This window comes from Xenopus laevis, chromosome 6L (genome assembly GCF_017654675.1).
Source record: "Xenopus laevis strain J_2021 chromosome 6L, Xenopus_laevis_v10.1, whole genome shotgun sequence".
Lineage (NCBI taxonomy): Eukaryota > Metazoa > Chordata > Amphibia > Anura > Pipidae > Xenopus > Xenopus laevis.
Genome location: NC_054381.1, coordinates 8,573,321 through 8,589,610, shown reverse-complemented (window position 1 = coordinate 8,589,610; position 16,290 = coordinate 8,573,321). Strand labels below are relative to the sequence as shown.

Genomic DNA, 16,290 nt, shown 5'->3' with positions numbered 1-16,290 from the left:
CATAGACCTGAAAGACCATCACTTCACTATTTAAAATAACATAAGAAATATAGACAACAAATATGAGAATTATAAAATGGGGGGGGGCAGGAATGTTTTGAAAGCACATGCTTAGGCTCGTACACAGTGAGAACTTCTACATCAATAATCAAGTTCTGGTCAGAAATTTGTGAAGCATTTTCCGTTTTTGGGTTATACAGACTTTCTAGTCCATTGTTTTTTAAGACCTGTGCTCACTGCTTCATGGACATTTCCACTGTCATCTGAGCACTTATCCTATATCTTATTTACTGCTGTGATGTCAGTCTATTGTCTAAGTATATAATGACATGATTGTTTGCATGTATCGACTTAGGAACTCATCCGGAACAAAGCAAGAAATGGGAAGAATTGTGCATTGCTGGAACAGGCCTATGCCATCGTATCTGCTCTTACTCGGCGGGCAGAGAACTTTTTGCATGTGTCCATGATGGAAAACTACCCTGGAACCCTAGAGGCCTTGGGTGAACCTATTCGTCAGGTAGTATCATGAGACCTAAAGGAAAAATTTTGCAATTTTTATGCAACAAAACAATGCACCAAACTATTGATCCCCATCGCTAATTAAAAATGTGCTAAAGATGGCTTTACTCATAGCCAAAAATTTAGAAGGAGAAGTCAGACCTTACGGGCCCATTCATTAAGTTCGATTGAAGGAATAGAAGAAAAAAAACTTTGAATTTCGAAGTGTTTTTTTGGCTACTTCGACCTTCGACTACGACTTCGACTTCGATTCGAAATAAAAATCGTTCGACTATTCGACCATTCGATAGTCTGTCTCTTTAAGAAAAAACTTCGACCCCCTAGTTCGCCACCTAAAAGCTACCGAAGTCAATGTTAGCCTATGGGGAAGGTCCCCATAGGCTTGGCTAACTTTTTTTGGTCGAAGGATAATCCTTCGATCGTTGGATTAAAATCCTTCGAATCGTTCGATTCGAAGGATTTAATCGTTCGATCGTTTAATTCCTTCGATCGTTCGATCGAACTATTTGCGCAAAATCCTTCGACTTCGATATTCGAAGTCGAAGGATTTTAATTCCCAGTCAAATATCGAGGGTTAATTAACCCTCGATATTCGACCCTTGATGCATTTGCCCCTTAGTTGTGTACATTCACATTATAAGCCTCTTTTAGAATCGTTATAATAAGACAGCATTTTTATCCCCCCTCAACACAATAATCTTTCTGAATGTAAAATCAGAGAAATGACTCTCAAGTGCTGCAATTAGCAAATTATCATTGATGTTGCTGAATAGACTTTGCCTGCTTTGCTATGGCTGTCAATTATCTAAATTAAATCAGAAAATTTGTATAAACACTAACTGTCCTTGTTTTCAGGGTCATTTCATTGTTTGGGAAGGAGCTTCTGGAGCTCGAATGGCCTGGAAGGGTCACAACCGTCATGTGTTTCTGTTCAAGAACTACCTGATCATCTGCAAACCCAAGCGGGACACAAAGACAGACACTTATAGCTATGTGTTCAAGAACATGATGAAGGTTTGTTGCTTTTTGAGATGCTTCCCCTTTGGAAAGTTCTACTGCCTTTACTTATTGTAAAGTAAAGAGATTCTGCTCTAGATTTGAGTATGTGTGACTTTTTTTCTCATGTCTCAGCTGACGAATATAGACATCAATGATCAGATAGAAGGAGATGACAGAGCTTTTGAGGTATGGCATGAACGGGAAGACTCCGTCCGGAAATACCTGCTGCAGGCTCGAACCGTCATCATTAAAAGCTCATGGGTGAAGGAAATCTGTGGCATACAAGAGCGCTTTAGTATGCCAGTCTGGAGTAAGTCTTTCATTAGAAGAACAATGACATGTTTCTATGGGTGTAGCCAATTCATCGTCCAAAAGCAACATATATCTATGAACTAATAATGAATTGAGCTACATTTGCCTTCATAAATACTTAAAAATCTATAGAACCCTGATGATTTTGATTATTATGTTGGATACTGGACAATGTTTATGTAGAGACACTAGAACCTCTTAAAAGAGAGAAAGCGAAGGAGATTCCAGAACTTTTTTTGGGGTTTAGATATATTTAGGCCTTGTGATTGGTGAAGGCAAGAAATGTATATTAACTCATCCAGGAGTTCAGTGAACCATTTTGAATGCAGACTTGTAAGTTTGACCTACATTTTCGTTTGGTATGAACGTTTGTTGGCATTCTTCATATTCATGTTTAGTAACATTTTGGGGGTTATTTACTAAAACTCAAATTAATCTAATATTAAATTAAAAAAAGTTGACAGCTCCCTTCCACAAAGTGAACCCATTTATCAATAATTCTTCCTTAAAAACACAAATTACTGCATCGATTCTAAGCGTTTGGTTGATACCCCGAAAAACAGACTTTATCGAATTGTTACCATGAAAACTAGATTATTGGACGAAAACCCTGACTTTATTGGATGATCCAGCGCAGATCACTATTTCAAGAAACAACTATAGAGTTGTTAACTATCTCCTATTGACTTCTACATGACCGTGACAGGTTTGAGATGAAGTATTTTTGAATTTGGATTTTTAGCAGCTTTGGGGTTTAATAAATCTCAAAAATTCAAGCTTTTTTTTCCTCTTAAAATTCAAGATTTCCCCTTTAAAAACTCAACCAGAAAAATTCTGGGTTTAACTAATGGTCCCCTTAATCTATATATTAACAAATAGTGACGCACATATTTTTTGCAACATTTTTCCCCTCCGACTTTTTCAAGAAGAGTTATTGATAAATGAGTTAAATTCTTAGATGGGAGGTTGGTCAACTTTGTTTTAATAAAAAAATTTGATTTATTTGAGTTTTAATAAATAAACCCCCTAAGTGTCCCATGATAGCGGACTTTTTGGAATCTTTTCTCCAGTAAATCAACTCCCCTTTGTTAAAGGCATATTAGAGTATGTTGATTATGGGAGTATAGGATTAGGTAAGAAATTAGTGCCTGAGGTTACTTATTATGGGATAAGAAGATAAAACTTCTTTAAAGAGTTATTTTTAAGAGGATGACCATAAGGGGAAGTCAGATGTAAGGGAAAAGGAATTCTAGTCCAGGAGAGGACCTCTAGGTTTTAAATGTATCATAGAGTGGTGGGCATCTCTGCAAATCAATGACTTTTATTATACTTTATACTACCCTAGTGTAGGGATTGGATAAGTGAGGAGGAAGAGAACTGGCAGTTATTGAGGTTTATTAGATTACAGAAATGTTTACTATTAACTGGAATGGTGGCAGCCTGTGACCTGAATTAATTTGACTGGGGCAGGAACTTTGGGCAGCCCCAGAGAAAGATGTAGAGAAGGTGGTTCTGCTATAACTTGACCTGAATTGTAGAAGGAAGAATAGGAAGAAAACCAAGAAAAATTGACAGATTGAAGGAAGATAGTGAGATTGAGGGGCAAATAAAAAAAATAGATTTCAAGCTATTTTTGTATACTTTGACTAGGGAATAGTCCGAAATAGTGATGGGCGAATTTGCGCCGTTTTGCTTTGCCGAAAAATTTGTGAATTTCGCACGAAATTCGCAAAACGGCGAAAAATTCGCGAAACAGCACCGGCGTCTCATTTTTGATGCCGGCGCCCGTTTTTGACGCCGGCGCCCGTTTTTTTTACGCCGGCGCCCGTTTTTGACGCTGACGTCCGTTTTTGACGCTGGCGAAATTTTTGCCGCTCGCGGCCGTTTTGCGAATTTATTCGCTGGCGGCGAATCGCGTGAATTCGCACATCACTAGTCCAAAATCTATTTGAATTTGAAAAAAATTCGAAAATTCAAATATCGAAATTTATCATGTACTGTCTCTTTAAAAATTCAACTTCGACCATTCACCATCTAAAACCTGCCGAATTGCTGTTTTAGATTATGGGGGACCTCCTAGAACCTATTTGGAGTCAATAGGTGGACTTTGAGAAATAAAAGGTTTTTTTTGAAAATACTTTGAATCAAATTCGATCGAATATGATGTTACTTTGATCCATATGATTCGAATTCGAACAAAAACCTTTAAAACAAATAGATTTTTTTAAATACATTTCGGTTGGTCTTTTTTATTTGAATTTCGATTTTTTTTTTTATTTATTCGAAATTTGACCCTTAATAAATCTGCCCCTGAGTGTCAAAAGGTGCTTTTCAATACCAAACCACAATACAAACTATGTTATAAGAACAATTCAATAAAATTACACTTTTTTTTACTTTATACAGAATCCTATCAATAGACAGTGTAGGGATTGGACAAGTGAGGAGGAAGAGATCTGCCAGTTATTGAGGTTTATTAGAATTTTATTTTATAGAATTTTTTTTAAAAAAATTTATTATTATAGAATTTATTACAGAAATGTTTACTATTAACTGGAATAGTGGCAGCATCTGAAGAAGAAAGCTTATTAATAGAGTTACAGTAGCCAAGACATGCCGTAATAAGAAGTGGTTAGGAGAGGGTGGAATCAAAAATAATATGAAGGAAAAAAATTAATTTAACATTGACAGGAACTTTGGGCAGCCCCAGAGAAAGATGTAGAGAAGGTGGCTCCACTATAGCTTCACCTAAATTGTAGAAGGAAGAATAGGAAGAAAACCAAGAGAAATTGGGAGATTGAAGGTAGATAGTGAGATTAGGGGGCCCATTTACATAGCTCGAGTAAAGGAATAGAAGAAAAAAAACTTTGAATTTCGAATGGTTTTTTTGGCTACTTCGTCCATCGAATTGGCTACTTCGACCTCCGACTACGACTTCGAATCGAACGATTCGAACTAAAAATCGTTCGAATATTCAACCAGTTAATAAATGAAATACTGTCTCTTTAAAAAAAACTACCCCCTACTTCACCACTTAAAACCTACCGAGGTACAATGTTAGCCTAGGTCCCCATAGGCTTCCTGGCAATTTTTTGATAGAAGAAAAATCATTCGACCGATGCATTAAAATCCTTTGAATCGAACAATCGTTTAATCGTTTTTCGTTCGATCGTTCGATCAAACTATTTGCGGTTAATCCTTCCACTTCGATATTCGAAGTCGAAGGATTTACATTCGCAGTCGATTATGGAGGGTTAAATATCCCTCGATATTCGACCCTATATAAATCTGCCCCTGAGTGTCAAAAGGTGTTTTTCCAATACCTAACCACAATACAAACGATGTGATAAGATAAGAAGAATAAAATTACACTTGTGCATTTTCAGATCCTCCAAAATTCATAGAAGTTTTAGCAGACTGCACAGCCGAATTGGGAGAAACTGTCAAGCTGGCGTGCCGTGTAACAGGGACACCTAAACCAGTTGTTGCCTGGTATAAAGGTAATTGTCTGTGTATTTTATTTACTAATATTATTTATTACCATACAAATACCTATCTAGTCCTCCTATGAGGCTCAACTATAGGTACTGCCCTAAGGCAACGACACTCTTTTTATTTTACATAACAATGTCCTTCCTAATGAAGCTCTTGTTGATGGGCAACTGTAACCTTTTCATGGGGGAATAAAATATATATTTCATTTTCTCCTTTCCAAGATGGCAGACCTGTGGACGCTGATCCCCATCACATCATTATTGAGGATCCTGATGGCTCCTGCACGTTGATTCTGGACAACATGACTGGTGCGGACTCAGGGCAGTACATGTGCTTTGCAGCCAGCCCAGCCGGAAGTGCCAGCACTTTAGGGAAGATTCTTGTTCAAGGTAACACATTCAATGAAATTTCGGACATGTACTTATATGCATGCATAATGCAATCTTGTTTTGTTCTAATTACTCCTCTCAGTTTGTTGGGTAGAGAAAATGAAGGAAATTATTATCGTGTTCCCTTATTTTCAGTGCCCCCAAGGTTTGTCAATAAACTTCGAAATGCTCACTTTGTGGATGGTGAAGACGCCCAATTCGTATGCAACATTGAAGGAGCTCCCCACCCACAGATAAGGTGAGTCATTGGCTAAGGGAATGAGTGGCTGGAGATGTAGGGATGCCCATTTCAAAGTACAGCACATGGTCTTTTTCCTCTCTACACTATAAAGAAAACTTTGACACAAAAGGGCAGCTGGTGGAATGATAAGAAGAATTTTATTAGAAAAATATATCTGAAGGTGAAGGCACAACTATTTAGATGGCTGCAGCCCAAGAGAACACATGCAAATATATACAGTGGGCCAGATTAAAATAACTGAGAAACAGTTATCTCATGATTTATCAGATGAAAACTCACGAATGAGACTCAATTTGAGGATAAAAAATTTTTTCCATTGACTTATGTTTCATAAAAAGTTTTCGTGAATTTATTCGCTGCCGGTGGAACGTCCTAATTCACCGCAATTTCGTGCCTGGCAAATGTATTCGCTCATCACTAGTGATTAACCTTTTTCTCTGGCCCATTGTGACAACCAAGCGATTTGATGATAACAAAACATATTTCTTAATTCTGTTCTAGTTTTTCATATAGATTTCTATGAAATTTTCCTTTGATAAACAACGTATGTTTTTCTCATCAAATTACAACTGGCTCCATGGGACATTCTGGAATGGGTAGTTTTAACTGGTAATTTCATGAGGAAGACACCCACCCAACGTATGTTTGTTTTCAGGTGGTACAAAGAAGGAAAACTATTGCCAGAATCCTCTAAACACCAAACTTTCACTGAACCAAGGGCAAAACTGGAATTTTTCAGATTTGTTTCAAAACTGGAATTTTTCTAGTTTTATTAAAGCCTGATTCAGCAAAATGGCAGAATTTGAAAATGCTCCATTTCAGACTGCCAAGGTTGTGTATAAGTCAATGGAAGATGTCCCTATAGTATTTTTAAGTTTCTCAGGTCTGCACTGGAATTAGCCCAAAAATCCAACCTTTTTGGGCTTTTGGGCAAAAATCCAAAAAAAAGCCTCTTTTGGGAAAAAGCCTGAAAAATTTGAGCAATTTGGGAAAAAAACTCTGAAAAATTGTGTGATTCCAGTTTTTTCCCGAACCGATAAAAATCAAGCTTTTTAAATAAAAAGTTTTTGTGAATTTATTCGCTGCCGGTGGAATGTCCTAATTCACCGCAATTTCGTGCCTGGCAAATTTATTCGCCCATCACTAGTGATTAACCTTTTTCTCTGGCCCATTGTGACAACCAAGCAATTTGGTAATAAAAAAACATATTTATTAATTCTGTTCTAGTTTTTCCTATAGATTTCTATGAAATTTTCCTTTGATAAACAACGTATGTTTTTCTCATCAAATTACTGGCTCCATGGGACATTCTGGAATGGGTAGTTTTAACTGGTGATTTCATGAGGAAGACACCCACGCAATGTATGTTTGTTTTCAGGTGGTACAAAGAAGGAAAACTATTGCCAGAATCCTCTAAACACCAAACTTTCACTGAACCAAGGGCAAAACTGGAATTTTTCAGATTTGTTTCAAAACTGGAATTTTTCTAGTTTTATTAAAGCCTGATTCAGCAAAATGGCAGAATTTGAAAATGCTCCATTTCAGACTGCCAAGGTTGTGTATAAGTCAATGGAAGATGTCCCTATAGTATTTTTAAGTTTCTCAGGTCTGCACTGGAATTAGCCCAAAAATCCAACCTTTTTGGGCTTTTGGGCAAAAATCCAAAAAAAAGCCTCTTTTGGGAAAAAGCCTGAAAAATTTGAGCAATTTGGGAAAAAAACTCTGAAAAATTGTGTGATTCCAGTTTTTTCCCGAACCGATAAAAATCAAGCTTTTTAAATAAAAAGTTTTTGTGAATTTATTCGCTGCCGGTGGAATGTCCTAATTCACCGCAATTTCGTGCCTGGCAAATTTATTCGCCCATCACTAGTGATTAACCTTTTTCTCTGGCCCATTGTGACAACCAAGCAATTTGGTAATAAAAAAACATATTTATTAATTCTGTTCTAGTTTTTCCTATAGATTTCTATGAAATTTTCCTTTGATAAACAACGTATGTTTTTCTCATCAAATTACTGGCTCCATGGGACATTCTGGAATGGGTAGTTTTAACTGGTGATTTCATGAGGAAGACACCCACGCAATGTATGTTTGTTTTCAGGTGGTACAAAGAAGGAAAACTATTGCCAGAATCCTCTAAACACCAAACTTTCACTGAACCAAGGGCAAAACTGGAATTTTTCAGATTTGTTTCAAAACTGGAATTTTTCAGATTTGTTTCAAAACTGGAATTTTTCTAGTTTTATTAAAGCCTGATTCAGCAAAATGGCAGAATTTGAAAATGCTCCATTTCAGACTGCCAAGGTTGTGTATAAGTCAATGGAAGATGTCCCTATAGTATTATAAAAGTTTTTCAGGTCTGCACTGGAATTAGCCCAAAAATCCGACCTTTTTGGGCTTTTGGGCAAAAATCCAAAAAAAACCTTCTTTTGGGAAAAAGCCTGAAAAAATTGAGCAATTTGGGAAAAAACTCTGAAAAATTGTGTGATTTCAGTTTTTTCCCGAACCGATAAAAATCAAGCTTTTTAGATAAAAAGTTTTTGTGAATTTAATCGCTGCCGGTGGAATGTCCTAATTCACCGCAATTTCGTGCCTGGCAAATTTATTCGCCCATCACTAATGATTAACCTTTTTCTCTCGCCCATTGTGACAACCAAGCAATTTGGTAATAAAAAACATATTTCTTAATTCTGTTCTAGTTTTTCCTATAGATTTCTATGAAATTTTCCTTTGATAAACAACGTATGTTTTTCTCATCAAATTACAACTGGCTCCATGGGACATTCTGGAATGGGTAGTTTTAACTGGTAATTTCATGAGGAAGACACCCACGCAATGTATGTTTGTTTTCAGGTGGTACAAAGAAGGAAAACTATTGCCAGAATCCTCTAAACACCAAACTTTCACTGAACCAAGAAGTGGTGTTTTAGTGCTTGTGATCAAGAATGCTGCCAACGATGACCTAGGCTATTATGAATGTGAGGTAAGTATCACTAAATAAATATATATCCTCTTAAAATCCAAGGAATAAGTTGCCTTCCCAATTGCAACATCCATTATGATAGGCATTGCGACAAAACATTGAAATCATGGTAGGAGTGAAGTAGATACAAGTCGCATTATCAAGAGTGAATATATTCTTAATAAAGGGCACATTTAAAGCACAATAGTTTACTTGATTTTAAATGCATTTGTCATTTTTAGTTGGTGAACAGACTTGGGTCAGCTCGTAGTGGAGCAGAACTAAGCCCCATGACCCCGGCACTATTAGCCCAAGAAAGGAGAGGAGACCAGACCATAACTATTGAAGGTAATGTCATCTATAAATCTATCCGAAGACAAATCATTGTCATTTCAGATATTGTTAAAGGGATTGTTCGCCTTTAAATTAACTGTAAGTATGATGTAGAGAGCGATATCCTGAGACAATTTGCAATTGGTTTTCATTTTTTATTCTTTGTGGTTTTTGAGTTATTTAGCCTTTTATTTAGTTGTTGTCCAGTTTGCAATTTTGAATAAGAGACTGGAATATGAACAGGAGAGGCCTGAATAGAAAGATGAGCAATAAAAAGTAACAATAACAAAATATTTGTAGCCTTACAGAGCATTTGTTTTAAGATGGGGGGCAGTGACCCTCATTTGAAAGCTGGAAAGAGTCAGAAGAAGAAGAAGGCAAACAATTAAAAAACAATAAAAAAGAAATAATGAAGATCAGTTGGAAAGTTGCTTAGAACTGGCTAATCTATTAAAAGTTAACTTAAAGATGAACCACCATTTTAAATGCAGTTTAAATGCAGTTTAAATGCAGTTTAAATGCAGTTTATGTGGAAAGTATCTTCTATGTGAACTCTTTTAATGTATACAATGTTTTTTTTTTGTTTTTTTCACCACTGCTTTTGTATTCAAGCCAACTAAAATATTAGGACTCCACAAAATTAGTCCTGCTGATCTGATCATTCAAAACACAGGCCCATCAGCTTTATGTTATAATAACTAAGGGGGTTATTTACTAAACTCCGGTCAAGTATTTTGGGGCAAAACTGGAATTTTTCAGATTTTTTTGAAATCTGGAATTTTTCTAGATTTATTAAAGCCTGATCCAGCAAAATGCCAGAATTTAAAAATGCTCCATTTCTGACTTCTGAGGTTGTGTATAAGTCAATGGAAGAGGTCCCTATAGTATTTTCAAGTTTCTGTGGTCTGCACTGGAATTAGCCCAAAAATCCGACCTTTTTGGGCTTTTCAGGCAAAGATCCAAAAAAAAATCCCTCTTTTTGGGAAAAAGCCTGAAAAAATCGAGCAATTTGGGAAAAAACTCTGAAAAAATTGTGTGATTCCAGGTTTTACCCGAACCGATTAAATCAAGCTTTTTAAATAATAAATAAGGTCAAATGATGGATTCTAGTTTTTTTCTGACTTTTTTTTTTATTTAAAAAAAATCGGAAAAACACGGATTTTGATAAATAACCCCTTAGATGTGTATTCTCAGCTCAGATTTAATCAGTATTTCTATTAGTGGCACAAGCAGTGAACATACATTTACATACACCATATATCTACAGTATAAGAAGAAGCGAACGTTATCAGTGATCATTGGCCAGGGTGGGACCCACAGGGCACTGTATTAAATGGACTGCCATGCTGGCCAATATCCTTCTGTATAATAAGTACAGAAGCCCCTTATCTCCATTAATTCCATAAACTATCCAGTTGCACTTGGGTGCAGACACACAGTTGAGTGGAGTGTCCATGTTTGTCCTTAAACTTACTTTGTATCAATCCTGTACAGTTTGACTTTATTCATTTAGTTACTTGGTCCCATCACTGGAAATATATTTCATGTATTTATTTCCCTCTATAAAAAAAGTGTTTCTTAATGTTGGCTTTTGATTTTCTTCAATCCAAATTTGTTTTGGGTTGCCTGGTTCAGTCTATCTTCTCTGATTCTATAAAATTCTTTCTGTGTCTAGACTTATGCCAGAGTTACTCATTATGATAAGTTTAGGGTAAAATTTATTTCTAGTTAGCCATATATGTACAACTGAATATGAGAACCGCAGGGTAGGAGTGAAGTTCTTGTTGGACAATGGTGTAACTGAGATGAGAGTTACCTGGAAACTGATAAGTAGATTGGTTTTATCTCAACCTTAAATGGCTCATTGACCATTACATTTTCAAGTTTCCAGTGCCAAAGTCCTGTCTTGACTTGTCCTGCTGTGACCTGTCTTGTCCTTGCCTCATTTGCAAGGAATGCCAAGGTAGAGTTGGTTTTGATGTATTTTCATACCAGTCTCATAATAACATATTGAAATTGTATGTTCCTGCTATATTTACCTCTGTCAGAGATTTGAATGGCCTGCTCTACATATGTGAAATATTAATAGATGTTAAAACAAGGGGCAGGTGGGACAATACCAAGCACTTACACACTCTATAAGTGTTTCTGATAAGATTATTCCTGGAGAGAAACAAAGAGAGAATCGCTTGTCATTTCTAGTTCCATAGAAGTTCAATGACTACATACAATGATACAGCACTTTATAAGGTGTACTTTTGAATATATATATAATGTATAATGTTCTTGTAATAAGCACAAGCGTGATCATTTATTTGACATAAAGAACATGTGAACTTCTTACCTCCATAGGAGGGAAAACAATTGCTTTATAATAGAAACAAAACAATGAATAATTAAAGAATAATTAAAAAAAAAAAAGAACCTCTTGATATAGTGAGTGTGTCATTTCTCTAAATGTTCCCGTATATTTAGGGTGTACCCAGTCTTTCAGAGGCAGGAACAGCATAACTGTAGCTAAATCATCTGAATCTTACAATTTGAACAGAGTTGGGGCGCCACCATTTGTATTACATTGAGATTTGTATCAATTGGCCGATGGAAATGGAGACGTCTGCACTGATGCACTGAAACTGCTCCTAACATAACTATCCCTAGAATTGGTGTCCTACGTCATTTGTGGGAAAGGATGTGGGGAAAAAATAGGTTGAACTAAATGATTTTAATATAATTGAACTGAGCATGTGGTCATTCTTTGCTTTATTGTCTGGAAATTCTATCTAATGCTAAAGGGATTATATTAAAGGGGAACTCCACAAAAACATGAGCTTGATCTTTTTGAAAAGTAAACATAATTTCAAGCAACTTTGCAATATACATCAATTAAAAAATATGCAGACCTTTCAAGATTTTTAATGGTTTGGAACAGTTCCCTAAGCCTAGCCCCCTGCTCTCCTGCTGATCTGTCTGACTACTTTTCTGAGATGGCTGACTACTGTTACTTTGTATCAACAGCCATCTGTCCTCAGCCTGCATCCTCCAAACCCCACAGTTCCATGCACATGTGATTTCAATAAGGAAAGGAACATCCCAGTGCAATGCATTGTGGGTTATGTAGTTCCTGCATGCTGTCTGTAAGCTGTGGAGAAGTTGTTACAATTTTTAACATCAGTGTTTAGTCCCTCCTTCCCTGCCAGGATTTCAAATGATGTAGAAAGAGAAGAACTGTTAAACAGCTGGATTTCAGCATAGAAAATGGCATTTATTCATTTTTTTTGAAGAAACAGGTAACTGTGATGGGTATATTAGGGGTTTCTGTGTTATGTGGCCTCTTTATCACATTTTGGTGTGGAAGTCGGAGCTCCCCTTTAATGATTTAGATTTCGAATAGGTTCTATGTCTTTGTCTTGCTGCCTAAAAACCAGATTCCTCCATTCTTCTACAAAAGTTATTGTTTGGTATCAAGTACATCAACTCTTTTGTGATGATTTGACCATTTTTCATTGACCATAGATGATCTGTAGTCAGAGCCATGGCTGCTCCCATTGATCTGAGTAAACACAAATATGCAGTTGAATAAGTCTGTGTACTCATATGATTCATAGTAACAGTCACAGGACAATCACTTTATATGACCAAGAGCCCTTGGCATTTCCAAAGACCCTTAAATCATCATCTAAATTACTTACAAAACGGGGCCACCTTCAGCATTCCAGAGAACTACCGAGCATAAGGTCTACCCTTAGTCTTAACACTTGGCTACCAAGATTGGTGGGTTTCGCTGGAATTCTTAGTCTAAACACACTCGCCAGTGGAGTTATGGGCTTCTCATTAAACAAGCCTCACGCGTCTTGTGCTTCTAGAGCACCTAAACATCAGGATCTAACACTAACATTGGCCAAACCTGATACACAGGGTGCTCAACTATAACTTTACTGCAGTCCTTTTGCCTTAACATGTGCACACAAATTCTCCTTATGGGGGAATGTCCAGCAAAAAGATTATTGTGCTCATTTATGAAGGGCTAGGGAATGAAAGAATGCTAAGAACCAATAATTCACTGTCCTTTAGAATCCAATACACAACCTCCTGGCACCTATCCATAACACTGGGTGATCTGCAGCTTGTACCAGATTGATGATCAAGGTGATTGAGGGCGAGGAGCTGATAGAATGTGCAGTGAAGCCAACCATTCTCATAAGTGAGTCAGGATCTTCCCATGTCCTACTACTGTGACCAGCTCCCATACCGAAACTGCAAAGAATTGCTCCTTTGGGCATTGGGTGGGAAGCAAAGTAAAAAACATTGGCCTATTGCACCTTGTCCATCATTTGTAGATGAACCATATGACGCATCCCATTCCGTGTATATCCTGGACCTCCCTGAAGCTCAAACAATTAGCTCATATAGTAAGTTAGGTTGAAAAAAGACACACGTTCATCAATTTAAACCTTTTAAGTTTATATATAACCTGCCTAACTGCCAGTTGATCCAGAGGAAGGCGAAAAACCCATCTGAAGCCTCTCCAATTTGCCTCACTCCAAAATGGCAATGGGACCAGTCCCTGGATCAACTTGTACTATGAGCTATCTCCCATATCCCTGTATTCCCTCACTTGCTAAACACCATCCAACCCCTTCTTATACCTATCTAATGTATCAGCCTGTACCCCTGATTCAGGGAGACAATTCCACATCTTCACAGCTCTCACTGTAACAAACCCCTTCCCAATATTTAGCTGGAACCTCTTTTCTTCTTCTCTTGACACCTGGAAGGACCTACTGGTAAATAAATCATTCATACTAAGTTACTTACAGATAGAATGATGGGTATATATATGAGGTCTCTCAAATAGTTACAAATGTGACCCATTCATGAGTAAGTAGGTAAGGCCTGTAGTAAGGCGTGACCCTCATCCGTAGGTGTCGTTTGTTTTCACTGACTTAGTTACATCAAGGGACACATTCAAATAGAATGATGGGTAAATGGGCGGGGCGTGTAACAAATACTTTGGCTGTTTGTATAGCACTTAACAGTGCATGCTGCTCCTCGCTTTGTTCCCTATGTACATTCTGGTGCCTTGTATGGAATGTACAGCCCATCCCAGAGTTTGTTATGCACGTTGGAGTGTGCTTTGTAAATGGCTGTATAAATTAGCCCATGCAAAGTAGTGGTGCTGCCATTTTGTTTTGTTTTTTTCTTTTTTTTTAAAGTATCTTAATGTTTGTAATTGGATTTTTTTGGCCTGAAAGAACAGACATTTGGCAATTTAAAAGGAAAATACATTCAAATTATAAGTATGTTGTATCTTCCTCTTAATCACATTGTATGTGTATGAGATGTAACAAACTGCAGGTATGGGTTCCATTATCCGAAAAACCCTTTATCTAGAAAGTTCTTTATTACGGAAAGGCCGTCTCCCATACACTCCATTTTATCCAAATAATCCAACTTTTTAAAAAATAATTTCCTTTTTCTGTGTAATAATAAAAAAGTAACTTGTACTTGATCCCAACCAAGATATAATTAATCCTTATTGGAAGCAAAACCAACCTAATGGGTTTATTTAATGTTTATATGATTTTCTAATTGACTAAAGGTATGAAGATCCAAATTAGGGAAAGATCCGTTATCCGGAAAACCCCAGGTCCCGCGCATTCTGGATAACAGGTCCCATACCTGTATCTAAATATTTTACTATTAATTTCAATGGGTTAGAGTTGCAATATTGCCTTGGCTATGACAGATACTTCCATTTGAAGGAAATAAATGGATTATAGAGCAATGTTATAAAAATCTATTTTCCTTTTAATCCAATTATTTGTCACCTGGAGCTTCTCGGCCTTTGCCTGGTTGGAGCTCAGTTTTTCCTGCTGCAAGAGCCGAAAAGCCAAAATCTGCAGGTCTGTGTGTCAGTAAAAAGAGGAGGTGTCATTATGCCCACCATCCAGATAGAAACTCATATATTCTATTATTAGCTGGGAATAAAATCTTTTTGAACATGTACAAGAAATGAATCTTAAAATGTACCCACTCCTACATACGTGGGTAATGCTAAGGCATTAATTAGCCATCAAAACAAAAAAAAAAATCCATTATATCAATGTGTTTCAAATATAAACGAGACAAGAGTCTTTATTAGGCAATGTTCTTATTTCTGATTAACGGGAGCACCTCTTTTCTTTGCCAATGTGTCACTCTGTTTTGTCTCTGCCGCTTTTATGTACAAGTTGGATCATTCAAAAATGCAATAAAAGGACAAGTATCACCTTTTCCGTTTCCAAGAAAGTTTAAAGTATGTCATTTATGGAAGATGCTTTGGGTAAAAGATACCCCACATTGCAAACACCAGTTGTTTTGCATTCTGCTGCGAGTAAGAAGTCCTGCTGCAAGTATCAAAGCCATCTTTCATTAGGGGAAGTAAAATGTGGGTATATATGGGGTAGGGATGCACCGAATCCAGGATTCGGTTCAGGATTCGGGCAGGATTCGGCCTTATTCAGCAGGATTCGGATTCAGCTGAATCCTTTTGCCTGGCCGAACTGAATCCGAATCCTAATTTGCATATGCGAATTAGGGGCGGGGAGGGAAATCACGTGACTTTTTGTCACAAAACAAGTAAGTAAAAAATGATTTCCCCTTCCCAAACCTAATTTGCATATGCAAATTAGGATTCGGTTCGGTATTCGGCCGAATCTTCCGTGAAGGATTCGGGGGTTCGGCCGAATCCAAAATAGTGGATTCGGTGCATCCCTAATATGGGGTAGTGTAATTAAAACTGCAATGTTTGCAACAGGTTTAGTAACCTGTAGCATCCAATCATCCATAGGTTACTAAACCTGGTAAAAACGTTGTGACTTTTATGATGATGAAGTAATAAAAGAAAGCCACCAAGCTGCCTCACATTACCGTAGCAAATTACTCGCACTTGGCCCAATCCCACTGACCTAAGCTTTTACCTGTTCGGAACTTCTACCTGACTCTACCTGTAACAACTACATGGAAATGATGTCATCATAAACACAGAAGTGATGTCA

The 16,290-nt window shown here is 37.1% G+C and overlaps 1 protein-coding gene across 1 annotated transcript in view; it reads left to right on the top strand.

Annotated features, from left to right (window-relative positions):
* The window catches only part of LOC108718692 (obscurin), a 235,192-nt gene that overhangs the window by 167,337 nt on the left and 51,565 nt on the right, over positions 1–16,290 (top strand). The window contains exons 102-109 of the mRNA XM_041565749.1: positions 356–520; positions 1,378–1,536; positions 1,654–1,831; positions 5,220–5,333; positions 5,550–5,717; positions 5,853–5,955; positions 8,812–8,941; positions 9,163–9,268. Of these exons, the coding sequence (XP_041421683.1) occupies positions 356–520; positions 1,378–1,536; positions 1,654–1,831; positions 5,220–5,333; positions 5,550–5,717; positions 5,853–5,955; positions 8,812–8,941; positions 9,163–9,268 (1,123 nt within the window). The remainder of the gene's footprint in view (positions 1–355; positions 521–1,377; positions 1,537–1,653; positions 1,832–5,219; positions 5,334–5,549; positions 5,718–5,852; positions 5,956–8,811; positions 8,942–9,162; positions 9,269–16,290) is intronic.